Source organism: Peromyscus leucopus, chromosome 3 (genome assembly GCF_004664715.2).
Source record: "Peromyscus leucopus breed LL Stock chromosome 3, UCI_PerLeu_2.1, whole genome shotgun sequence".
NCBI lineage: Eukaryota > Metazoa > Chordata > Mammalia > Rodentia > Cricetidae > Peromyscus > Peromyscus leucopus.
This window is the reverse complement of record NC_051065.1, coordinates 33,465,909-33,492,354: the sequence shown is the minus strand read 5'-3', so window position 1 is coordinate 33,492,354 and position 26,446 is coordinate 33,465,909. Positions and strand designations below refer to the sequence as shown.

Below are 26,446 nucleotides of genomic sequence, written 5' to 3'. Positions count from 1 at the left end.
ATCCACATTCACCAATGAAAATGACCTTTGCTATGCCTTGAATATAAAAGGAAACCAGTGAGTCCTGGATGTAAGAAATGGGTGTATTTCTAAGATGGTCTATGAAACCATACACAAGGTAATTCTTGGTTAATATGTTTTTTAACATTATCCCAAATATTAGTAAAACACCAGAAAATGTGTTCCTTTCTAGGAATTTTAATATTGTTAAGCACTTGTAGATCCTTTACGTCTTCCCAACACCCCTACCCACCCCATCCTGTATCCCCAGATACGGGAATAGAAATCCAAACTGTAATTTCATTGCATGTTATTGACAGACAATATATAATGAAACAAAATAAAATTTTTAGATTCATCTTCTTATGAATATAAATGTTAAACTCTCCTGTACAAATGTTCAAGCATGAGTTTTTACTTTTTAAAATTTAATTTTGCAATAAAAATGGCAAAAAGTAGTAGGTACTTGTCCCCCTCAGTTCCCAAAGCTTCTGCCACCATTAAGTAATGCATAGACTTTGCTTATGGGAAAAGGTCAGGAAAATAAAATGTTATGCAGAATTAATGAACATTTCTACATTCATTTTATAGGTAACTTCAAGGAGAGGCAGGGATTAAAATTAAAATAAGCAATGCAATCATCCTGAAAGCAAGATGACCTTTCATGATTCACTTGCCATTAATAAAAGAACACAATTACTGAGTATTTGAAAACTGCCTCCTACAAATTTCTCTCAAGGGGAATTAGGGGGTTTTATTGCTCCATCAGCATTTATCATCATCAGAAACTTCTAATTAAAACTGATAACACCAAATCATACGACTGCTAGAGTGTCTTTCTATAAGCTTGAGTTACATGTTATGCACCATCAAAAGTGGTGTAGCAACCCATGGGATTCTCAATGAAAGCTTCAAAATTGGCACATTAAATATATGATGGGTTGGCCTTCGAGACTGATATTGTTACTCATAGCCACAAATCATTCTGTAGAAAAGTAGTTATGTCTATTTCCAAGTCAATCCAACAGTTCTTTCTTCCACATATTGCAGATAAGATCTTTATCAACATTCCAAGGCAATGATGCTTTCGTATGCAAAGACTGCTTGATCTCATAATATGAACCCAATACAACAAGGCTTCTTGATTTCCTCTCAGATTAAAGTTTAATAAAGCAAGTGACACTAGATGGATGATAGAGCCACAGTAATAGTTTTGTGATTCACATAAACCTAGTTAGCTGAATTAAATGGCCTATAACAGTTTTCAACTAAAATCATTTATATCCATCAATGTCGATCTCTTTAGAAAATAATCCATTCCAGTAAACGAAGTCATTATTGACATTTTAAAATGTGTTACCTAAGTTGGATCAAAGTTTAAGAAAACAGAAATCACCTGTGTTTGAAATTGGTATAGCATTCATTTAATCAAATTGTATATTTTCAGGCATAATATGATACTTGTTAGTTATTTGTGAATTTATCTGCCTAGACATTAGGACATGCATGTAACTGAGATCCAAGGTAGAGACTTGGGATGGACTAGGTGAGGAAAGCATGCAATGTAAGGAAGCCATGTCTTCTTCAGGGCAGCGTGGTGACAGAAGCAGTAAATGGCAGCAGATAGGCTGGGGTGGAAATGGGTGGTGTTGAAATCACCCATAATAGTTGTACTGTAATATTCTGTAAGCAAAGAGTGACAGTGAACTTGAGGAAGAACTCATACTATGCATTGCTCCTGGGTGTAGAGGAAAGAGTCTGAGTGAAGAGGCCATTTGTGAGACAATGACACAGTCATTATCTACTTGTCAACATTGCAAGCTACAGAAATGATTGGCTGAGCAAGCTAGGCTCATTTACGTAATGGTGACATGAGCAACCTGGAACCACTTTCTTATTGGGTATAAGGCTAGCTCCACAAGATGAAACCCATACCTGGCACCAGAGGCGATCATAGGCCCCAGAGGAGAACTTACTATGTTAAATGCATAAAACATTAAGCCAACTACTAATGACTTATCATTATACCTATAGTTTAATCCATCTCTCAACCCTAATCAGAGAAGCCTCTGTTTGCATTAGATAGTGATTAGCACAGAGACCCACAACTGACTTAGATGTAGAGAATGAAAGACCAGAAGGCTCAGCTATAAATAGGACATCTATATTGTATCTTAAGGCCCAGAGGTCATTGGAGAGGAGCAGATAGTAAGAGCGAGGGGTGGTGGATGACTGCAAGAAAAGAGTGTTTTCTAGGTACAGCTGCACATACGAACTTAGAGTTGTTACAGAGCATGCACAAGACCTGTGCAAACTCAGCCCAGACCAAATCCTAGCATGGAGAAGGGAGGGGAGCACAAAAACCCAGGCCTAGATATGAGTTACTAGAGATTAATTGCCGGGAAAAGGAAGGTAAGTTTTCTAAGAGTGTAGACTCTAGAATACTAACACACTTCAGTGGAAGATCATACATCCAAGAATATGCAGGCAGCAGACATTGGACTTGATGGAATTATGTTTTTGAAAAAAACACATATTTGGGTGGTTAGAGAGGCAGGGATAGATCTGGGAGGAGCTGGGGAGTGGTGAATGCAATTAAAACCTCCTTAAGGAATTAAAAACAATAACAAGACCCCAAAGTTAAGATCACTACAAAGGTAGCCTTGTAACTGAAGTAAAAGCAACTTTCATAGCTGACTCATCCATCATGGTCAAAAAGGTAGTTTCTACACTTTGCTTATCTGAACAACAAAGGTAGGAACCATATTCTCATACAATGCAACCAATACTTTGTTGTATTTTTACTTATTAGATTCTTTTTAAAGACAGGTTTCTCTTTGTAGCCTTGGCTATCCTGGAACTAGCTCTATAGACCAGGCTGGCCTTGAACTCACAGAGAAGTGCCTGCTTTTGCCTCCCGAGTGCTGGGATTAAAGGTGTGCACCACCATCAGTCAGCAATACTTTGTTTTATAATGACACTGTTTCTTAAGAGACAGAGCTTCCCAGTGTCCTGTACCTTCATGGAGTATTTTAAGTTTATTCAAAAACTGAAAGACACTAATAATCAAAATATATGAGGAAAACCATTACTTGTAATTGTTCATGAACATTATGCAAACATAAAGAGATACCTAGAAGAAAGTTAGATATTAGAATCTACTCAGTATATAGAAATGAGTAAAATCATAAAAACAGTAATTCTGGCATTTTTCAGTGACCTAAAATGTAACTAAGATAAACAGAAAAAGACTTGGATGCAATATCTCAAGACATTAGCGCTATATTTTCTTCTTCTGCATTCTATTTTCATCCCAAGAACAACAGGAGGCCATTCAGATTGACAACAACATCAGAGCTTTCAGATGTCTCTGGCACCCAAGGCTCCCCTAAGAGATTATGTGTATGATGTTTATGAACTGAGGAGTTGCAAAAGAAATACAACATCAGCAACAATGAAAAGATATGGTTGAGTCTGAGTTTGTCACAACAAATTAATTAGGATTCCTATTGATTGGTTATAAATGCATAGTCAAAAGCCACATGAGAAAATTATGACAAAATTTGGGCTATAATTTTCTGAATTTGGTAAGATGAAACAGATTTCAAGTGTATACAGTTAAAAATTATTTCTTCACATTGAGACTCTTCAATTTCATATTCATTTAGGAAATACCTACTATGTGCCTCTGTGATATGAGCATGGGATTCAGAGATAAACGAAGTAGCACCTCTCTGCCCTCTTAGAACTTAAGGAAATGGTTGTCAGAATTAAATGTCTTTCTGTAAGCCTCGAGTACACATGTTAGTGTGTAAACCCCAATGAGTTTTGGGTGAGGTAAGGGGTAGTAACACAGTATTTAAAATAAATATGAAAATGTCCTTCTGAAGAGTAAGGAAAGGCATCATGTAGCTGAGGAATAAATGAGAGGCTCAGTCTTGGGAAGCAGTCTTAATTTAAAGTGGCCAGGAACAAAGACCTCGAAGCACAATGCTAGTAGTGTCTTTGAGGAGAAGCAAGGCTTAACCAGAGGCTGTTCAATGGAGTATTTGAACAGTAAATTCAGAAAGCTAGTGTTGAAGGAGAACAGAAGGGTTAGAGAACTTATGTGTTATATTGAATGAGATGCCAAATTATTAGGGGATTTGAGTGGAGCTGTATTGGACAATTAAACTCAAGTATGATCTTTTTCTATTTTGAGATTGAAAGTAAGGAAAAAAAGATAGAGGCATACATTTAAGCCGTTGTGTACTTTGGTTGAGAGTTTTCCCTGACCACAGCATTTTTTAACAGAACAGAAGAAAATAAAATCTCACCCGAGAGAAAATGCTCAGGGAAATTATTGAGGAGAAAACAGAAGTCATGAAAAGACATACATAAACATCCTAAATTGGTTGTGTTGTTGAGATCTCCAAGGCTCATAAAGGCTGCCTGAGGTTATCTGACATGCTAGGTCATCAACACTTCACTGCAGTTGTGTCTGGTGAAGCGTGGTGTTGGAAATGACTTGGAGAATAAAAAGCCTTGGTAGATAAATGTACAAGTTGCAAAAGATGACTCTGAAGTCTGTGACTAGTAGGTTGTGATGAGCCCCTTAGCGAAGGGGAGATGGAGAAATGGAGAGTCATCTCGCTTAATACTACATAAGTGTGGGCTATGGACCTTGCCTGTTAGCCAACGGCTCTTTATTAGTGAACAACGACAACAACAACAAAAATGTATAGAAACTGAGGCTAAGCTTTTAGAAAACAACTTGACAGACTAACTCTAAGTCTGTGTAATATAATGACAATTGACCTGTTGTTCTTAGCTCATTTTTAGAAGTATTTTAGTAAATATATCCTGTTATACTTTACCCATATAGATATGTCTTAAATAATGACCACAGAGTGTGATCTCTGTGGATGTAGGAGAGTGAAAATAAGTCTGTTTTGGAGGAATGAGGAGAGATTATTAAAGTGAAGGAAGACTGGATGGTAGGTGTGCTTTGATGATATGAAATTCAAAAGTTGGAATTTCCAAGAAGAGATAATGAGTAGCAAGAAGAAACATTTTACTACTCCAATGATGTGGGACACAGACCCAAGAGAAAGCAGAAAGCTCTGAGAAGATTTAAGGCAAGAGAGCAGAATAGCTGGGTGTGGTGGTGCGCACAGTTAATCCTAGCAATCAGGAGGCAGAGGCAGGCAGATCTCTGGGTTTGAGGCCAACCTGACCTATAAAGTGAGTTCCAAGACAGTTGGGGCTACACAGAGAAACCCTGCCTTGAAAAACCAAAGAAAGTGAGGGAGAGGAGGAGCAGAATAGTTGTGACTGAATTTGAAGAAAGGAGGGATCATCCAATAGATTACTGAGGATTGGGCTTTCTAGGCTCCAATGTACAGAAAACAGGAGGGATCCAGATATCACTGAACTGTTCAGTGGGCCTAAAGTTATTTTATATCACACATAATGACGAAAAAAAGCACACTATAGTTTGTAAACTAAGCCACAACATTAATGAAAAAAAACTAGACTAAATGGAAACAAAAGAGAAAATCAATAGAAGTCAGAACTATAAATTATTATGGGTATACATCAATCTTTATTACTATTATCATTAATAATGTTATCATTCTAAGTATTATATTGATAGCTACTTTCCACCTTTTGCATTCTGAAAACCAGACTCTAATTCATTTTTGTGCTGGAGGGAGTAATTTTTGTGCTGAAACTTCCACTAAAAATAGCTAACTAAAATTAAGATTTCATACTAGTTGACTGAAAATTGGCTACTTTTTAAGAAAAAAAGTCCATTGAATTAACAGTCAATTTTACACAAGACAATTATTAATACAGTTAAGTACCTGTAATCTGTGCCATTGACAGGTGTCCATGTGTATGTTCGATTTCCTTTGTCAATATATCTCTAGAAAGAAAGTTAAACATGATCATTACAACCCCCCCGCCCATATGCATTTATAGAAAGAGTAAGAACATAATGTCCACCTGGAAATTCTATGGTCATTCAACATCCTTTTTCATAAGCAAATATATTTCTATTACACATTTTAAAAATTTTGATGTGCATGCTTGTCAAATAAAAGTTTGGAACAGAATCAAATATTCAAATGATACAGGTTAGGGGTTTATAAGCATAAAAGCTTAGCATTTGGTAACAGAGTACTTTCTTCAAAACTCTGAAATATTTAATTAAAACAAATTTAAAAATTTTTCTTTTGAGACAATTTCTCTGTGCAACAGTTCTAGCTCTCCTAGAACTTGCTTTGTAGACTAGGCTAGCCTTGAACTCACTTCCCAAGTGTTGGTATTAAAAGTGTGCACCACCACCACCCTGCTAAGCAAAATTTAATGACATGGGACTATAGAATATTAGATAAGGCTCAGATATCAGCCATAGTACAGCTTAAGAATGATAGTTGATATGAGGAGGAAAATACATTGGCATTTCTACATCTAGAAATACAATTATCATCTCTCAGATCTTTTTAATGGAACTATCATGTTGTTATAAGTAGACAATTACTCCATCATTGAAGGTTAGAAAAAAACGTATATTCACTGGGCAAAGTGAAAAATTAAATAAATAGTTCATGGATGTACAATATCTCCTGTGTCGAGAATAACAGTAAATGCAGACTCATTCTTTCTTATACTAAGTATATTAATTGCACACAGGTAGCTTTTAGTTTCTTACTCTGAATATTTGCCTGATAGAGATGACTATGAAAAATCTCTACAAATTATTTTGAAGCAGGTGTTGTGAAAAATATTCAGTAAAGCCTATGTGAGGAGATGCTCTGTAGAAAATAGTTCACATGCTTGGAAATAAAATGACCTGCCACCCAGTGTTGATACGTGTTAATATTCAATTTCTCCATTTCATGAGTGTGAAAAATGGTGCAAAGAAAAGCCAAATGATTTCTCACAAGAAATAATAGGCTTCGCCATTCCCTGACTTCTGTCTGAGGGCTTCGGATACTCTGAGGAAAACTAAATTAAAACATTTTCATTTAAAAGTTATTATCATAACTTAAATATTCCTGCCAAACTTCACATAAAGTAAACACAGATCTAATGTTCTTAATGATATCATCTTAAAAATCTGTTTTTGTTTGATCTTATTGTGTTTATTATATTTTATTATTTTATTATAATCCTCAGAAGCCTGTTTGTTATCTAATGAAAGATAGAAAGGTGGTAGATCCAGATGTGAGGGGAAGTGAACACTGCTTGAAGACTGAATCGACAGTGACTTGGAAGAGGGCAATTAGCAATGTGAAAATGAGTGGAGAGCCGCACAAAGAATGTGAAGGTCAGAATTCCCGGAACAACACGAGGAGTTGGCAGAACTGTTAAATACTTTACATCCTTGCTTTAGGGAGCAAAGAGTCAAGACCATGGCTAAAGAGAAGCAACTGGAGCGATATTTCAATGACAATGAAAAATTTAATACCTCTTTTTCTTTTCTGGTAATAACTACTCATAATTATATCAAAATAAGAAATGATGTGTGATATTAAAAATATTTAGATCATATGCCCCTGTTGTGGGAAGAGCTGCCAAGAAATTAGGGAGAAAAGATGCTCCTAAAACCTAACAGGCTTTTGAGTAAAGAATACAAGTTGTATATGAAAACTGCAGTTAAATTACAGGCACAAAACGTCCTAATCCTATGTCATTTTGAACATTCAAATATGCGAATGTCTGTTTTTATTCTACAAATGACTGATAATGGATAGAAGAGTATCCCCACATACCAAAAACTCTTACACTCAGACCTGAAGCAATATTAACTTATTATATATACCAGCGAATAATGAGGGTAGCTGTGTTATCACATGACTTGTTTTCAGATTTAAATGTAGGAAAATTACAAAGCTGTGAGTTGAGACCCCTCTCAGGGTCACTAATCAGATATCCTGCATATAAGATATTTACATTACGGTTCATAATAGTAGCAAAATTACAGGTATGAGTCAGCAATGAAATAATTTTATGGTTGGGTGTCACCACAAGTGTATTAAAGGGTTTCAGCATTAGGAAGGTAGAGAACCATGAACACAGAGGTTTTAAGTAGTGAAAATAGATAAAACACACAGGATACAATCTCTAGAACATCTTTGTACACAAATAATACAATATAACATGTAATATTACCTTAAATCAAATATTACCACATCCCTGGCCCAAAGAGATCTATTTTTTTGTAATAAACCATACGGACACAAAGTGCAATTTGAAGATTTTAGTTTTCACAAGTTTGTATTTATTTCTTTAAGTGTGTGTGCATGTATTTCTGTGTGAGTGTATATACATGTGTGTGCAGGTGCCTGCAGAGTTTGGAAGAGGGCACAAGAGCTCTTGGAACTGGGGTCACAGGTCCCACAGAGCCTGCCAGCATGGTGCTTGGGATCTGAACTCCAGATCTCAATATTAAACAGCAAGCACTCTTACAATGCTGAGCATTTCTCTAGTGAGCGCATACTGTTCTCTATGTAAGAAAAAAAAAAGCCTGTCCAGTACAGCCACCCTGCTCCATGAACAGATGTCGTAAGGAATGCCAAGCCATAGCCTTGTTGTCCTTACTGCATGCTTCCACTCAAGGACAAGCCTTCATCAGTTCTCACCTCGTCTTGAGATTTGACCAGAGTTCTGAACGTTTTTTCTCCACTTTCTCCATCTATCATTTTATTTCGAATCTAAGAGAAAACAAAGCAATTACTTTATTCCAGGAAAGACACTGACCTCCTGAAGATCATGAAGCCATTCATTTCAAGGATTTCCCTTATTTCAAGGAACGAGAATGGCAAAGCGGTTGCACTGCTAGATGAGATTATCTGGGATTTTTATGCTGCCACATTGTAACCATTTTACATTACTGTGCAATAACAAAACATGCTTGTTGAATTTTTCATTAATCAGTAAATTTTGAAGCATGACAGTAATGGAGTCACAGTTTCCTTTAAGCTTCTGGCATTTCAGTGGGAAGCAGATACTGTGAAGTAAAAATGTATGTATATTCACAGAGCTAACATTCGATGTGATCTATTTCAGACTCTTACCTCACCTAAATAACCAGTTCTTGGCTAGAAGGGTTTAAAATTGTCCTTGATAGTTTGCTATTGTTGTTTGTTAGTTTTCCAGACCAGGTCTCACTCTGCAATCCTGGGACTGACTTCATAGACCAAGACTGAATTCAAACTTTCAGGGTTCTTAGGCCTCTGTCTCCAGAGTACTGGGATTACAAACCCCATATCTGGCTTGCTCCTTGTAATTTACTTTTTAATTGTCCTATGTAGCAGTTCTGAAGAACGGCATAAGAATAGATTGTGAGTTATAAGGACCTATTAGGATTTCACATCTCATAGTGCAGCCCTCTTACAACTTCCCAGCTCCTTAAAAGGAAAGCCAGGCCAAACTTACAAGACAAATGCTCCAGTCTACTGGAGACTCTCAGAATTTCTGTCTACTTGATTTTCACTTTATATATTTCCAGCACGTTACATTTGGCCTTTAATAACAGTGAGTGGACAAATCGGTGAGACCAGACAAATCTGCAAACTACAGGAGGAGTCGAACTTACTTCAAGTATGTTCGGTTTGAAGTCGAAAAGTAAGAAGCAATTAAGAAATAACCCAACTTTACTATGTACCAGGTCTTTTTCTTAGCTTTTCTTCATACACCATGTCACTCAGTCACTACACTGAGGGGCAGCAGGTTTTCAGAGACTAAACGGTGACTCAGTGGGACTGAAACCAGACCTCAATCTCATCATCACTCTGACGTTAGGATACCAAATGCTTTAAAGAAATCACCTAAAATGTTCCAGCTCTCACTATGCCACACTCAAGATAATGATCAACTTAATCATTTCTATTTTTTCAATTAAATAACTATCGTTACTATTATGAAACACCCTGGCAGAAGAAGTGGCATGTGACTTTGTCACTGAAGTAAAACAGAAACATGTTAAGTGTCTTCAGACAAATATGGCAGCTGCCTTCCTCCATGCTCTTCATGTAGTTGGGTGGCTGGAACCCTTCCAACTTCTCTTTCAACTGCACAGCATGTCTGTCTCTACAAATTCTATTAAAATTATTGCAATTTCTGCACATTTAAAATCACTCTCCCTTTGGAGTGAGCAAGGCAACAGAAAACACGGAAGGCCACACTTAACCTGAAATATCCATTCTTTACCAGGATGAGTTCCTGGAAGAAGACACCCCAGGAACATTAATGAGAAAGAACACACCAGTGTGAGCTAGGAGACAGCCGGATATAAACCATTGCTCAAAAATGGTTTGTGGGATGGAGGATGCAGGCTCAGGTCATGTGTCTGCACGGCTTCGTCCTCCTACACACTCACACTCACCTCCACTTTAATGTCATTCTCTAACTCTGCATCGAGGAAATCCAGCGTGACTGGCTCCTGAGATTTGGGGTTCTACACAGAAGACAATAATTAAGGACATACGACATTAGAAGGCATCGCTGTGCACAGAACAGCTTGAAGAGCATTCAGTATGAATGAATTCTCTCTCAGAGCTAGGCATTGAGTTTTAAGTGCAACAGACAATTGTCATCAGTTATCAATTGAAGGCAGCAAGGGGCTGGAAAGAGACCCCGTGAGTTCCTAAACACTCTTCCCCATGCTAACATCCACTGCCTGTTCTTGGGGTGTGTAAGGGAGCCCACTGCGGAACATGACAGTATTTATTTACATCTCAGTGGATGCTATTAGCCTGCTAAATTCACCTCATTTGGTGTGATTCTGATTTCTCAAACATTAAATGAGGCCATAGACAAGTAGATAGACAAAATAGCTGTTTCCTTGTAATTCTTGCTATATCATATAGCATGTCATATTAGAGTTCTAACACTTAGTAGAATAAAAGATTCTACTTAAAAGATTTCAAAATGATTAAAAACTTCAGAAGATAGATATTAAAAAATTTGTTAAAAAGTATCATTCAAATCTGGCCAAAATTAGATACTAGTAATCAATGCAGCCTATGTTTGGTTACTTGCAAGTGTCACAGAGATTTTACCAAGAGCTTGCCACTGTTTCAAACACCACACTAAAGGGATATGCCTCCTCCCACACTAGAAAAAGACAAGTTCTGTCCAATTAGTGTACCTTGATTAGATGAAGAATGACATGATATATGACACACAGAACATATTTATTTTATAATCATGACAAATTCCTTATTTCAGGGAATATTCATATTTTCAAAAAATCAGAATTTCAGCTCTTCATGATGTTTGATAAATGAGAACTCTTCAAGTGGCAATTTGTAAAATCCTCTCCCTGCGTCTTTTGTAGGGGGGAAGGAGCAGAGGACTGGGTCCAGGACCTCATGTTGGCTCAGTAAGAACTCTACCCCTGAGACCCTGTACCCAACCTTGCCTTTTATAATTGAGAAAATAATTCAGTTCTTTAGAACTCTGTATAATCAGAGCTTCTATTATACTGAAAGAAAGTATTGGGTTTTCCAACACAATGCACTATTGTTTGAACAGCTTTTGTTCTGGGAGCAAACATTCCTTTGAAATGTAGATGCAACATGGAAATAGAAGTCAATATTGAGAATTTTCTTTGCCCCACAAAACTTGCAACTTTCCTAACAAAAAGACATAACAGATGTTCCACAAACACTACTGTATAAACATTCAAATTAAGATGGAAACCAATGCAAAACAAACTCAAGACAATCAAATGGTAAAATGAAATCAGAAGTAGGAACATGTCTCTTACATGCAATGGATAATGCATAGCATGAGCAGCCCCAAACAGCATGCAGGGAGGAGTCATTATCAGGAGGAATTGGCAATATGCAGATCATGTCCCAATCCAACATATAAAGACAGAGAAGAAAATGAAATCATAAAGGAAATTGTCAATGCATCACTTGTATTTGTAAATGGCAACCAAGCAAAACATTGTTTTAGAAAGATCCATCACTTTTATAAGAACTAGAAAATTGAAAAAAAAAAAAAAAGTCTTCTAACAAGAAAACAGCAACACGGGCTGAAGAAATCTGTTTAGTCTCATCGTCTCTGAAATTCCACACAAAGAAAAATTAAGTATCTAGAATATCTCATCAGCATGAATTTCAGCTAGCATAGTTATTAAGGGCAGTATGTGATGCTAAAAAAATTATATTTGTAATAATTATGAATAAGTATTCATACAATGCCTCAGATTTCAAAAACATTCCCCCAATTAAGAAGTCTTATGTGGCTGCTAGTTTGCCATTTAGGGTTTGCATAGAATAAAAAAAAAATTATTAAGGTTGCTTATTTTTAATTATTTAATATTTACATGCAATATTTGGTATTGTGGTTAAAAATAAAATTCACCAAAACGCACCTGATAGCAAAAATTATAATTTAAGGTATTACAAATGTAACATGCAAACAGAAAAACAAAATATTTTCCTAGTTGAGAAAGGCATATACATCATCGTAACCTGTACAGGGACCAAAAATGGTCCTAAGACTTTAAGATGATGCAACACAAGACTCAGATTACAGCAGAGTTCTAGCTCTGTGAGAGAACTAAAGCTTCACTAGTCCAAATCACTACACTTTTGACAGATGGGGAGGCTTACAATGAGAATTTTCAAGGGTGGGACATAGCATCAATATATATGTTTAATTTCCCAAATAGAGTGCAGATGAAAATTGGTATAACTCACTGCTAGACAGATGAAAACAGTGGTATACTGCTTGAAAAGAAAGTGTTGGCTACAACAGGACCAGATTACAACTCAGTCCCACTGTCCCTACTTAAAGATCACTTAACACCATGCGGTCTCTCCAGATAAACACTACCATGTGTTTTCAAGGAAATAATAGGCTTACACAGAAATCTACAATGATGTTAAATATTTTTCTAACATTGTGGATCTCTCTGAATAAGTTATAGAAATATCCTCTTATGCTGAATGCCTTCTGCCTACATGTATCTGTAAGCAATGTGTACCTGAGGACTATGTGAGCACATTGCCCACAGAAACCAGAGCTGGAATTACTGATGGTCGTGAGCCACCATGTGGTCCTGGGACTTATACCCCAGTCACCTGGAAGAGCAGCCAGTGCTCTTAACCACCTTGCTGTCTCTCTAGCACCCCAAATTCCACTTTTAGAAATTAAAAAGACAAACAAAACAGTTTGGCTAAAAATTCTTATTTATGGAAATCACAACATAGGAACCATGACTTTATTTGTACTTAGAAATCAATTTCACAAGCAAACTGTTAGGAAAACATGGATATGATATTAATTTCACCAATTTAATAACAATTCTCTTCAGGAGCCATTTCATTCTGATTATTTTGATTAACGTTATTATTAGATCAATTTCCTTTGCCATCTTCCAGCCAGTGCAAACTCTTTACCACAATTAGCACACTTTGTCCCAGCTCACTGAGAAGAGAAGCTCATTTTTGCCTCATGCTCTGGAAGCCTGGTGTCAGGAAAGGCGCCTGCTCTTAGAAGCTTTGAGAATAGAAGCTTGATCTCAACCTGATTTAGCCAATTTGAAAGCACGGCTGTCTACCTCATTCACAGTTACCTGAACGTTGGGTCTCCTTTTTCTTAAGTTAATTGTTGGTATGCCTACACCAATAGGCTGAAGCAACAGAGAAATAGTAGTTTATTATCCTACATATCAATATTATAAAAATTCTATCCTGCAATCAATTTTAGGCAGCCATTTCCTTGACAAGAAACAGAACAAATGGTGTATTCACAGCTCCAAATATTTGTATCATAGAGTCCATGACAACAAAACAAAACAAGACAGCAACAAACCCTGAAACTATTAATGGTAGTAAAGTCATTTTTTAAAAGAAACTGTTCATTTTTGTCCTGGATTTTCCTTAGGAATATAAAAATTGAAGAGTGGGAGAGATAGTTTGTCCTAGATAAATTTTCTTGGCTGCAATAAAAAAAAAAGATTAAAAAATAAAAATTGTTGAAATGTACATGATACAAATTTATAAAATAAAAAATTGGAAATGGCCCCTGGAAATTTGACTGTAGCAATCCTGCCTTGGTGACAAGTTCATAAATGAAGGTTGGGCCTTTTAGAGGTAGCTAGGTTATGGAGGCAACAGCTTACAATGGTATTAGTACTTCCATAAGGGAAACCAAAGAGACCCCTTTGTCCCTTGGCCCTCTGCCATTGCAGTTAGAGGGAGAAGCTGTCTGCCAAGGAGGAACATACACTGATCCACTCATGCCTTAGTCCTGCACTCCTTACCTCAGTAAAAAAGGTGCAAAGTAAGTTTCATTGTTTAGAAGCATAACAGTCTTTGCATTTTTTAAAAAGTTACCATAGCAGTCTGAACAGACTGTAATAAATATAACAGGGTATTATAAAATCATGAACATTTGAAATTTGACCCTTTGTTATCTAAAAGAATGAAGTCAGTGGTATCTATTAATTAAATGAGAATCAATCATAGCACCAGATTTATTTTGAATATTGATTTCTAAGAGATCAATTATATACAATTTTCTATATAATTAGCATTTATCAGAATTTATCAAAATAGCAAATCTAATAAACTAATCTGGCTCTTTTAATGTAAGAAATAAAAACCTATGGAGGAAAAATCAGGATAGCTAATTCATTATTTGTTAAAGTGTGGTCATGGAGAGACATATTTTGGGAAAAAAAAAGACTATTCCATAGAGAAAAATGCACAAAAGATTTGTGACTACTGATATTTTGGGCCATCCCTGCAGAGCTGTCTATAAATTACAAAATTATACTGAAATATTTTGTAATAATACTATAGTGCCAATCATGTGACATTGACCCAGTTAAATCCTAACATTTGCATGTATCATTAGTTTACTTGTTAAATAATAATGGTCACTGGAGCTAGAACTTACTTTCAAATACATAGGTGGATTGCTGATGAAAGAATTAGGTTAACATTGACAGTTCCAGACCTCCATTACTATACTGGCCCTTTCTATTTATCATATATTATTCATATCATATCATATCATATCATATCATATCATATCATATTCTCTGGAGCAATGCCCTCTTTGAGCCTTAAAGTTGCAAGTGAGATGCATGAAAACGAGATTCAAAAGGTGAAAATGGCTGTCTGAGGGAAGAATAGTAGTTAAGATAACTTGGTAAGAAAAAATGAAGAATGCTTTTCGATTTTCATAGGTTGTCATCAGTGGCTTTGCCCTCTCTTAAGGGACTGTTCTTTTATCTGTAATGTTACAAAGAGATTTCCAAGCTACAATCCCATTATTGTTAGTCAGTAATTATACCCAACACTAGTAACGATAAACAAATTATATACATACCTTTGGCTGAAGATTTGGATGCAATAAGACGTAACCATTAGGATCGATTGCAAAATAGTAGCCATTGGGGCACAGCTGGAAAAGAGTAAAATAGCTTAGAGATTCCTAAGTCACAACTGGAATCCACACTGAACATTTTAATAGTTACTCAGTACAAGTCTTGGGGCACAGAAGGAACAAAACCTAGTGTCTTCATATTTTAAAAGAGCCTTTTAACCTTAAACTCTTTTGCTAGATTAACCAACCCCATGTATCTCATGCTCAAGTGCTTCATGGATGAACTGTACTGGTCCATAGTGTGGAAACAGGAAGTGTAGTCAAAGGATAGATGGCATCTTACTGTGAAGCGTGGTGTCAATCTCTTTATGTCTTCCAGAGACACATCCACGCCCATCACACCGAGAATCAACTGGTTCTAAAAGAAGATGGCGGAGTTAGTGCATTACTACCAGAAACTGTTTCTACAAAATGTACCCTTTTATTATGATAATGAATGATTTCCACGTTAGTGGAAACACAGCACGCATGCGTGCGCGCACACACACACACACACACACACACACACACACACACACGGGGGGGGGTGTCTATTGGTGTCAATTTACAAGAACTCTCAGCTTTCACTGTTTTCCACAACTTTATGATCCCAATTACTTAACTTAGATGAAATATTAATGACTAAACCTAAATCATAAAAGGTATGAAAATTTTATTAAAGAAAATAGTTGGGCCGGGCGGTGGTGGCGCACGCCTTTAATCCCAGCACTTGGGAGGCAGACGCAGGCGGATCTCTGTGAGTTCGAGACCAGCCTGGACTACCAAGTGAGTTCCAGGAAAGGCACAAAGCTACACAAGAGAAACCCTGTCTCGAAAAACCAAAAAAAAAAAAAAAAAAAAAAAAATAGTTGGGTCAATAACTATGGTCTGTTGCTATGAACCAACCCTAGACTGAATAAAACCAGTAAATGAAAAGCAATCTGAATCTGATGGATAGGCCATACTAAGAATTTTAAAATACGAGAAGGAAAGACATAGAGGATTACACTGTTATGAATTTCAAAATTTAGACCTCATAAGTGTTTAATTTGTCAATGGCCCTTAAAAGTGAGACCCAGGGCTTTGTAGAACTCCCTTGCTAAGATGAGGCACTTCATTGAAATTTGTAAAACTTAAACAACAGTGCAACAAACCTCACTGAATTACAAACCAGAAGTTAATATTCTTTTAATCCACCAATAGCACTTGCATTATAAGCCTTTAGTATTAAAAATAATTTCTATAGTCTTACATTCATTCTTAACTATGCAATTCTATTTTAAAGTCAAAAGTATTTAATAAATAATAAACATAATATTATATGAATTACCTTTAATAATCAGTTACAACTTTCAAGTAGATAGCTTCTTGTATTGATATTACCAAAACTATAGAAACTGAATATCTTAATGAAACTAATTTTTCATTGTATTGTAAAAAATAGAGAAGGAAACTGATTAGATCCATAGGTTATTATAAAAAAGCTATTACTTGGAATTTGAAAGCAAGGATTCAATAAACATATAATTCTGCACCTGATTCAAAGAGAACCATGGCTTTGGTTTGTCTCTTTCCCCCTGAATCACACGAATGTCTCAAGTGCATTTTAAAAAGTGGGCTCATGATACTATTGTGCATTTATCATGCCATTCCTTGCAGTCTGACTTCCTGACTTTCTCATCAGGTCACAGTTAGACCAAGTGAAGCTGAGTTCCGACTCTAGGGCCACAAGGATTTGACCTTCACTTCCCTTTTCCCAAGTGGTTATCAAGTGGACAACTGTTGCCAGTGACCCCTAGCCTCACAAGACAATTACATCTTATGTATCTCCTTATAGAAATATCTTATCCACATGGAGTTTCAACGTCATAGTTTATCATTTATTGTTATTAATTTTATCAATTAACTTTTAACCTTCAAGTTTGTCTTATTTTCAGATTGGCCAGTGACATTGAAGACAGGCAGAGTTCCAGTAATGACAAGTCCCAGCTCCTAAAAATAGATGGAGAGAAAAGGCCAATGAAAGTGACATTTTGAACTTTGTCCTACTGAATCAGCCTTTGAAATTGAAAACTTCACTTTGTACTTATCTTGTAAAGAGTCACAAACCTTAACAACTAATTTCGATTCTCTATAAAGGGAATTTAAAAAAAAAATCAATGAAAATCTCTTAGAAATAATAAATACTTATTAAGCAGTTTTGCAACATTTAATAAGAATTGTGAATAAAATAAGGCCAATGTACATAAATGTAACTGTAACATTCCAGTAACTCTGCTCATATATACATTTCTTCCACAATGATAATTTATTTAATACCAGGTGCCTCCACAAGAGGACTGTCATTTAAATAGTACTTTAGATTTGCTGAAAGCTATTTTCTGTAGCTTCATTCACAATATTTAATCGCTAAATCAAAAGTGTCATGCCGTATCACAAATGTCTAGCTGAATGTTGCGGTATACAGAAGAAACATGCTATTGATGGTGCATTTGTAGGATATTCTAGGTGAGTACTGTGATGTTTAGATTTTGTTTTTATAGCCTCTAAATGAATGCTATCTTAAACAACTAGACTCCAAGTATATTCTTTGTTCCAGGCACTGTGCACACTTTCCACAGACTAGAATGAAAAAATCAGGGTCTTGCCTCCTGGACTGTGATACTTATCTTAAACATAGCAACTCTTCCTATCTGCCTTTACCTATAGAGAGCCTCACTTCATCTTCCAAAGGAAAGAATCTCATTATGACATTGCACTAGTCCTGTTCCTTTCCTCTACCCAGACTCTCTAAAGGTGAGCCAGTGTTGGTATTATTTCTTCAGTGAACTCAGGGCCCTAAATTTGCTAATGTATGGCTTTATGTGGTTTCACCCTTCCCATGAATTATAGAAACATGGTTTGTCCTTACACTCAGCTAAAATGTCTCCATTTTTCACCACTCCCTGCTGCAATTATATAACATCTTTCTTTTAAAGTGCCAAAGCTCTTTGAATTCTTCATGTCACAGTAGTTACCAAATTTGCTCTTGAAATACTGTATGTTCCCTTCCTAATAAACTGCTGATTTGACTGATGTGTATTCTGAACCCCATGCATGCAGTGGTTCTAAGTGATGGGTCATTTATTTTCAAATCAGTAAAAAGAATGCTCTCTGTGTCCTCTGATCATCTAACTTACGTAGAAGGCTTTTTTTTTTTTTTTTTTTTTAACATCTTGTTTCAGCTTGTAAAGTAGAACATTTACAATCAGCATTTCCTCCCAATGTTATTTGTGTTATCAGTGAGAACCTTGCCAGCAATGCAGACACTGGTTAATGAACTTCTGGTCATAGGAAATTCAGCAGAGCCTAACTATTGACTCCTATCATGTGCAATCCTGTGATGGATTTGAACAACTGAAACATCTTGGTCATGGCTAAAGATGACCATGTGACCTTAAGTAAATAAGTAACGTCAAGAGGGAACACTCACAGTCATTTTCTGGGGCTTGAGGTAAGCAAACTTCCCTTTATCGCTCTTAGCATGCGAGACTGCTGTTAATAGTCCCTACTTTTCCTCTAACTTCCTGTATGTGTTTATTTTGTAAGGACCAAGTGATAAGTCATTTTAACGGGTTGTATTTTGCTTCTTCGGGTTCATCATTGCACTCAGAGAAGCAGCAAGAGGCATCTAACTGGGCTCCAAGTAGGAAAAAGGGCAATACCGAATCAGCATTTACTTTTAGCTTTGCATTTAGACTCTCCAGGAAATGGTAAATCTTTGGTAAATGACTAAAAAGTCCTTACATTCAGATTTGGAATATGAAACAATCTTAGGTATTATTAAGTTTTAATAACTGTATCATAAAGTAAAAATAAATTAAAACAGAATTTCCCAGCTTTTCCCATATTGACAAGTTGGGCCGGATAATTTTGTGCTATGTGGTAAACGGGGCCAATTGATGTATTTGGGATGTTTAACACCAGTCTAGGGTACTATCTGTTCTCTGCCAGTGGAAGCTCTCTGTACCACTCTGTGCTTGACAAAAATTTCTACCACATATCCAAATATGAAGGAAAAAGCAGTTGGAAATCACTGCTCAACACATGAGGGGATGCTTGTGGTAAGGTGCCAGTTGCACTATAGAGAACCTGCAATGCCTATGTTCCCCCCAGCAGATTTGGTCACCTCAATGTGATGCTTCCATAAGGATGTTTAAGTCGGAACTTAAAGCCCGAGAGTCTATATGAAGATGGGATTGTGTCCATGCTGATTTAAATATGGTGTCAGAGTTCAGTAGCTCTGAGCGAATGCATAAACTTTTGAGTTTGCAGAAGTCTGATTTAAATATGGTGTCAGAGTTCAGTAGCTCTGAGCGAATGCATAAACTTTTGAGTGTGCAGAAGTCTGATTTAAATATGGTGTCAGAGTTCAGCAGCTCTAAGTGAATGCATAAACTTTTGAGTGTGCAGAAGTCTGGTTGCAATGGTGGAACGTGTTGTACACACAGTTAACAACTGACATCCACTTAAAAATATGTATTTCAAATGTCTGTTCAAAATATGGAGTCCTTGGTTACTACTCACATGATATTCAGCATTATTTCCTTATATTAAAATATCAAAAAGTTATTGAAATTCCCATATATTCAGCATTCTAAGTTAGAAAACTGTTCTTTTTTGGTGGATCAAGAATAGCCTATACCTTTACATGTATGACTTTACACTAATGCAAATCTAGGGTTTTCTAAACACTTTCCAAGACCTAGCTGAGAAATTTGCAAAGGAATGAATTTTCGAAAGTATTCAGAGAAGAGGAGAAGGGAAAGGTCGCAGGGAGAAGAAAGGTCAGCTCGGTGCTCCTGCTAGGACAGCTTCGGGCTGAGAAGGCAAACTCTTACCAGCGCGTCCAAATACACATTTGTCCACTGGACTTGCTTTGCTTTGTCTCCTGCTAGAACCATGGGTCTTCCCAGAACGTCTAAATATTCCTATGTATACAAAAGGAAGGTGGTAAAACATCGACAAAAAGAACAAAAAACCAGAGATACTATGTTTAAAAATAACCTTCAAATGGAAAAGTTAAAGATTGAAAATGAACATGGAAACAAACTATTAAGAGTATGCATGTATGCCCTGCTTGAGTAATTCTATAATTTTGATCTTACTTCTTAAATGAATGTTTGGTATATACATTAAATGGTATATACATTGGATCAATAACACCTATTTATAGACTATATCTTTTCCAGCTTTTCTTTGTAGTACCAATCAGAACATTGTTCCTTAAAGTATAGTCAGTGATAAGTGAAATATATTCATTATGAATTGCTTCATGTTGATCTAAACTATTTAAGGCTCTGTGATTTATGTGTGAAATTGCATAAATTTGAAATGATAAAGCAGCCACATACTTCTTTCACATCACAGATTGTTTGGATGAGATTCAAAATTGCATTTAAACATATCAAAAAGTAACTGAACTTTGCCAAATGCAGACACCAGCCTTACATTCAGCACTGTTTCATCTCAACATGCAGCATGGTCAGCGTGCACTTCCATGGAAGTCCTGCTATTCACGTTCAATTTTCACAGCTATTTTATATATTATTGCTAGTGGTTCAAACTGAGCAAAAATCTTTAAATCGTAATTCATGAACATTTCAAAACGAAAAATATTTAAATTAACAGAGCTGAATTCTACAAAATGTTGTGTAAAGAGTATGCTCCCCCCTCAAAGGAATGGTGTTAAAAAGTCATCTTATTGTAGCTTTAATTAAATAAATCTGTAAACAGACCTGTAGGAATCTGTGGGAAAACTCAAGTCCTATGTAGGGCTTACATCACTCGCCCATAATAATTACTGTTTAGTGTTCTATATGGCTGAGAAAGTCATGTGACTTAAAGTTGAAAAAAATTACATGAGATTATTAATAAATTTTATATTACCCATTTTCTATGACCTTTTTAATTCTCAAGAATAACAAGCTCATAATTATAGATATATGTTTGCCTAAGTTTTAGATGTTTAAGATTATAAAACCAATAAATACCACATTAGCCAGCATTGTATACAAATATAAGTTATGTATATCTTTTTTTCTACATTTAATTATTTTCTTTAGATTGAACTAGTTAAGCTAAGAAAATATATTTTTATTTCCAGGAAAGTAATCTTAAACTTTGAAAAAAATTTAAGTATTTTTAGATACCCATACCTGAGTGTTGATTCTTATTGCTCCAATGGAGGGAATTTCATAATAATAACCTAAAATGCAAATACATAATATAAATTATAAATATTACACTTATAATATAAATCAACAAAAATTGCCTTATGTTTTTTAATAGGAGGAAAATGTAATTTTCCTTCTAATTTGAGTAAGTAAATAAATAATATAAAGATTTGTATTAAAATATAAATACAAATGTTAAATTGAGAAAAATATTGATTAGTGAATATTGTCAACAACTTTAGAGAATTTATGATAAATTTTACTGAGTGTCTTAGGTAGTATAAAGTAACTGTTGTCCTCTACAAAGCCGTAAGGAAACTAGAGCTATTACACTCTTTTTCACTAGATCAACTATTAGAGGTACAGATAGATAATTCTCATATGCATATGTTTTCTTAAATGTAGGATTTGAAATGTATTCAGGTTCTCTTTTCTGCTATAATGTAACACTTATTCTTCAAAAGACTTTCTTTTTTCTGAGTACAAAGGAAATAGTTCACTGCATGAAATTTGACTATTGAGGAAAAGTATGAGATTGTTTCAAAAACAGTAATTCAGTCATTTAGAGAAAAATATGCACAAATCTGCTCTACATCATTAGGTCTCATGCAGCCTTTCAGCAGTTCACAGGTTCAGGTTCAGATGTTTGAGTACATTCTAGTGCACCGCCAATCTCAGTTTGTTGAGTTTTTTTTTCTTTCCTAGAAAGCAAGTTCAGATTCTAATTTGTATTCCCTACCTTCTAAAGTTACCCTTTCACATTATTTTAAGTGTGAGTAAAGACCTAACAATAATTATCAAAGTATTTTATCTTCTAATAAAACATGCTCAAGTGAAACATATATATTACCTTTATTTTCACAAGCCATCCACTGAATAGGTCCTCTGTCATAATTATGTTGACCAACAGAAAACGTAAACACACGGACCTAATAAATTGAAAAATTGGTCGAGTCAAATTCAACTTAACAGCAAAGCAAAATTGCTGAAGCAGAAACAAATAAAATCACATTCAGGCAGTGAAATGAATAAAGCAAGACAAACCTCGAGGCCTGTAAAGGATTTGAGGAGGCACAAAATGGAAACCAGAGTTTCCAGCTGCCACAGAGGAATCAGCACCATGGTGTCATGCATCAAGTCTCCAAGCTCGGGTGCCAGGACACTGACTGTGGTCTCCTTTGTAAAAAGTGCCTCTTGCAGGAGCAACTCAACTCCGCCTCCTGCCTGGTTAAACATCTCACCTACCTATCCAATCACAGCAAAGACATCTCTCTATCGCAAAGGTAATTGGCAACACAAAAGAATATAAGAGCTCGTTACACCTGCAGTGACTGGAAGTAATTGTGGTAATATTTAGGATTGTGCTTTAGTATCATTGACTTACTGGAAAAGATGGCCGACCAGGGCAGATATTTAAGCTGCTATGATTTTTTTGTATGTTTGTTTTTTCAGTACTTCATATGGAGTGGCCACCGTGGGTACCTGGGGGCAGGGTGTACCACACACTTGTGGAGGCCAGAGGTTGGCACCAAGTGTCTTCTTCAGGTTTCCACATGAGTTTGGGGGATGGAGGTCTCTCCCTGACCCCGAAGCCCACTGTTTGGCTAGACTGGCTGTCCACCAAGCCCCTGAGGTCTCCTTTCATTTCCGCCTCCCAGGCACACATCCAGGTTTGCCACAGCTAGGAATGAATGAGGTCTTTTGGTGGACACATCTGTTTGCCATGTTCGTTTGGAGACAGGATCATGCTATGTAACCCAGTTTGGTCTCCTTCTTGCCTTGGTCCTGCCTCCGATTTCAAGTCCTCTACATTGATACCCGGCTTACATCTGAATTCTAGGTATGTACAAATTAAAAAGATAATGATCAGTCCCAGAAGAGGCTTGGGCTCTCTCCCTCTTGCCTGATCTCACTCCCTTCATAAAAACAAACAAACAAACAAACACAACAACAACAACAACAAAAACAGAAAAAAAAACAGTGCTTCATTTTCTTCGCATTTTCAATTGGGTCATTTGGAAGCTATCCTTATATTTCAAAATGTTACTACCCACAGAGTTGAGTTAATCCTAACAGAAATATTTTTATAAGGTTGACCACCCTGAGTAATAATGCAGTTTAGCTGGTGTGCACGAAGGAATCTGCATTTGGGCATGTCCTTCATACTGTTAGAAGGCATGCCTCACATATTCAATTAAAGCACAGCTGTGTCTAGTTCTTCCTGTTCCCACAACACAATTATGGTAAAATACTTTCCATAAGATACTGCTCAGTGCAAAGAAGTAAAGGAATTAGGCCGGGTGAATTATATTTCTAATAACATGGAGACTATACTTAGACCCTACTGTGGGGTTCTTTTGACTGATGCTATCCTTCCAGCAGTGCAAATAAACATTTAACTTCAAAAAGCAAACAGCAGAATGACTCGGTGCCTTATTTGTCCCGAGTGAGTTCACCTGCCTTTCACGGATGCCTACAGCTCAGGGTGAAGGAGAGAGGCGCATTCTGTCACAGTTCATCATTTTTAAGCGTTCTAAGCTTCTCTTTGCCTCACCACTCTTTGTTTTACCTGGTGCTTGCTGATTGAAATCTGAGTTGCATTAATAGGTTGGGGCATTTGCATATAAGAAATGTTAAGCGTCAGCACTATTTTTGCCTTGCCATAGACATGTATGATAGTACCATTTTTTCCTGAATATTTCCTCTCAGTAGTTACTAAAATGTTGAGAATTACAAATTCAACTTCACATAATTTATGAGAATATATAATTCTGACTTATCATCATGGTATTTGTAAAATCTATTATATCCAATATGCTTATTTTGTACTTAGTTTTTTGGAGACAGCACATAATATATGTTTACCAACTGTATATCAAAAGTCATCTTATAATTTTTGAAATTGTATATTTAATTGAGAAAAACTTATTACTCAAAACTTAGCATCTTACATAGTCTTCACATTACATTGAAACATGGGTATAAAAGTTATTATATTCAATATAAAACTATTTTCCATAGCATACTATACAAAACAAATATCATTGCTGTATTTGTTTTTCTTTAATATGTTTTTACCTAATTGTGTATAGAGAATTCTGATTTTATGAAGGTTAGGATCCACATGTTGTAGTGCATAGGGTCACAATGGTGAGCTCTGAGCACTGGTTTCTGTTTGGACTCTCAGGCTTCACTTTTTCCATTCAATACTGTATTGCTGCCACCCAGTGGAGCTGTCTATGAACTACCTCCGAAATGTGGAGCCCGACAAACTCAGTATACTACTACTCCTGTTTAGGCTTTCTGCAATTGTTTGAGATCATAATAATTACATTTCTCCTCTCCTTTTCCTCTTTCCAAACTATACCATATACCTCTTTCATATATATATACACATATATATACATACATATATATTCCTATATATAACCTGCTCAACCAGTATAGTGTTATTTGTGTGATTTCTGAAAAATGATGTGATTACCTGAGAGATGCATAATGCAAAGTTCATGGCATATTACATTCACAAAGACCTGTATATAGTCCGCTTATTATTAGTGTGTATTGCTTAAAATTATGTAAAAACAAATACAGACACATAGAAACAACTCAGAATTCTAAAGATGCAGTCAGAGGAGCTAAATGCTTCAGCTGCACAGTCAGGCAGATTCATCACATTACACTGTGTCTATATTGTGTCGTCTCAGCTTTTATGGAAGGTAAATTCTTTGACTCCTGCCAGGACAATATTTAAAATCATATGATCAATTCATGTAATTAGCAGATGCACATAGGAAATTTTCAAAGTGAAATGTGTTTAGAAAACCAGCTAAATGTTCTTCAACCAATGTTAGGAAAATCTTCCTCATCAGGCCACATTTGAGATATGCAATCATAAATGGCTTCACAAAGATTGGTCAAAAATTGGAGCCCAAAAATGATGTGAGAAAATAGCATTGAATAAACTCCAGTTTAAACAACAGTTCCAAGTTTGCACAACTTAACATCTAGAGTAGTGTTTTTCGTATGTGTGAAGACTGGTTAAATCAGGAAAGAATGAGGGGTCAAGTGATTCGCTCTGCTCTCCCGAGGGCCTGAAGCCCAGCTCGGCTGTCATGTTTCATATAAGTCAGTTTAGTAGAGTGTGGGAAGAATGGGCCAAAGGACACTGGTATGCAGTGTGTACTTTGCAATTTGGGCTGTTTTTATCATGGCAAATTTATATCTTTTTGTTTTTCACTATAAAGACATATTCTTTCTAGTTTAATAAAAATGCCAAGCAAACATAAGAATATTTATTTGCACCATTCTTGACTCTGACATAGGTGATAAACAAAGTAGTATCAATGTGAGGAACAGATTTAATAAAATTAAACAAATTCAAACTGGGCCTAATTATTTGTAAATTTCCGTATTTTACCTTCAGTTGCCTATAGATCTATTTCTTTGGCAGGTAGGATGGTTTAGCAGGTGAAGGTGTTTGCATTCTGCAGCCACCACCCTGAGGAATGGACCCTGAACTCATGGAAAGGTGGAGAACAGAACTGACTGCACAGACTTATCCCACCCTCCACATACATGCTACATGCTGTGACTTACATGTCGTCACAGTTCATATGTACACTCAAAAGTAAATACAATTTAAAAAGTTGATTTTTCTTTGAACAGATTACTCAATAATTCAAATAATTCAAAGTTAATTACAAACCAAAATTACTCCATTCAAGAAAACATCAAACTTTGCTTTTTAAATGTAATAGTGAATCCAACGGCATAGTGTTTGCCTGGCATGTGTGAGACACTGGATTGAGTACTGTGAAAAACAGACAAATGTATAATAAATGTATAAT

The 26,446-nt window shown here is 36.1% G+C and overlaps 1 protein-coding gene across 4 annotated transcripts in view; it reads right to left on the bottom strand.

Annotated features, from left to right (window-relative positions):
- The window catches only part of Cacna2d1 (calcium voltage-gated channel auxiliary subunit alpha2delta 1), a 432,593-nt gene that overhangs the window by 41,313 nt on the left and 364,834 nt on the right, over positions 1-26,446 (bottom strand). For 2 of the 4 annotated variants that reach the window (XM_037203556.1, XM_037203555.1), the window contains exons 13-22: positions 22,447-22,525; positions 21,579-21,628; positions 20,262-20,351; positions 17,296-17,373; positions 15,686-15,760; positions 15,346-15,420; positions 13,583-13,639; positions 10,376-10,447; positions 8,631-8,702; positions 5,847-5,908 (exon numbers count right to left, since the gene is read on the bottom strand). In XM_037203556.1, the coding sequence (XP_037059451.1) occupies positions 5,847-5,908; positions 8,631-8,702; positions 10,376-10,447; positions 13,583-13,639; positions 15,346-15,420; positions 15,686-15,760; positions 17,296-17,373; positions 20,262-20,351; positions 21,579-21,628; positions 22,447-22,525 (710 nt within the window). The remainder of the gene's footprint in view (positions 1-5,846; positions 5,909-8,630; positions 8,703-10,375; positions 10,448-13,582; positions 13,640-15,345; positions 15,421-15,685; positions 15,761-17,295; positions 17,374-20,261; positions 20,352-21,578; positions 21,629-22,446; positions 22,526-26,446) is intronic. The other 2 variants (XM_028862005.2, XM_028862012.2) reach the window with 1 other exon arrangement.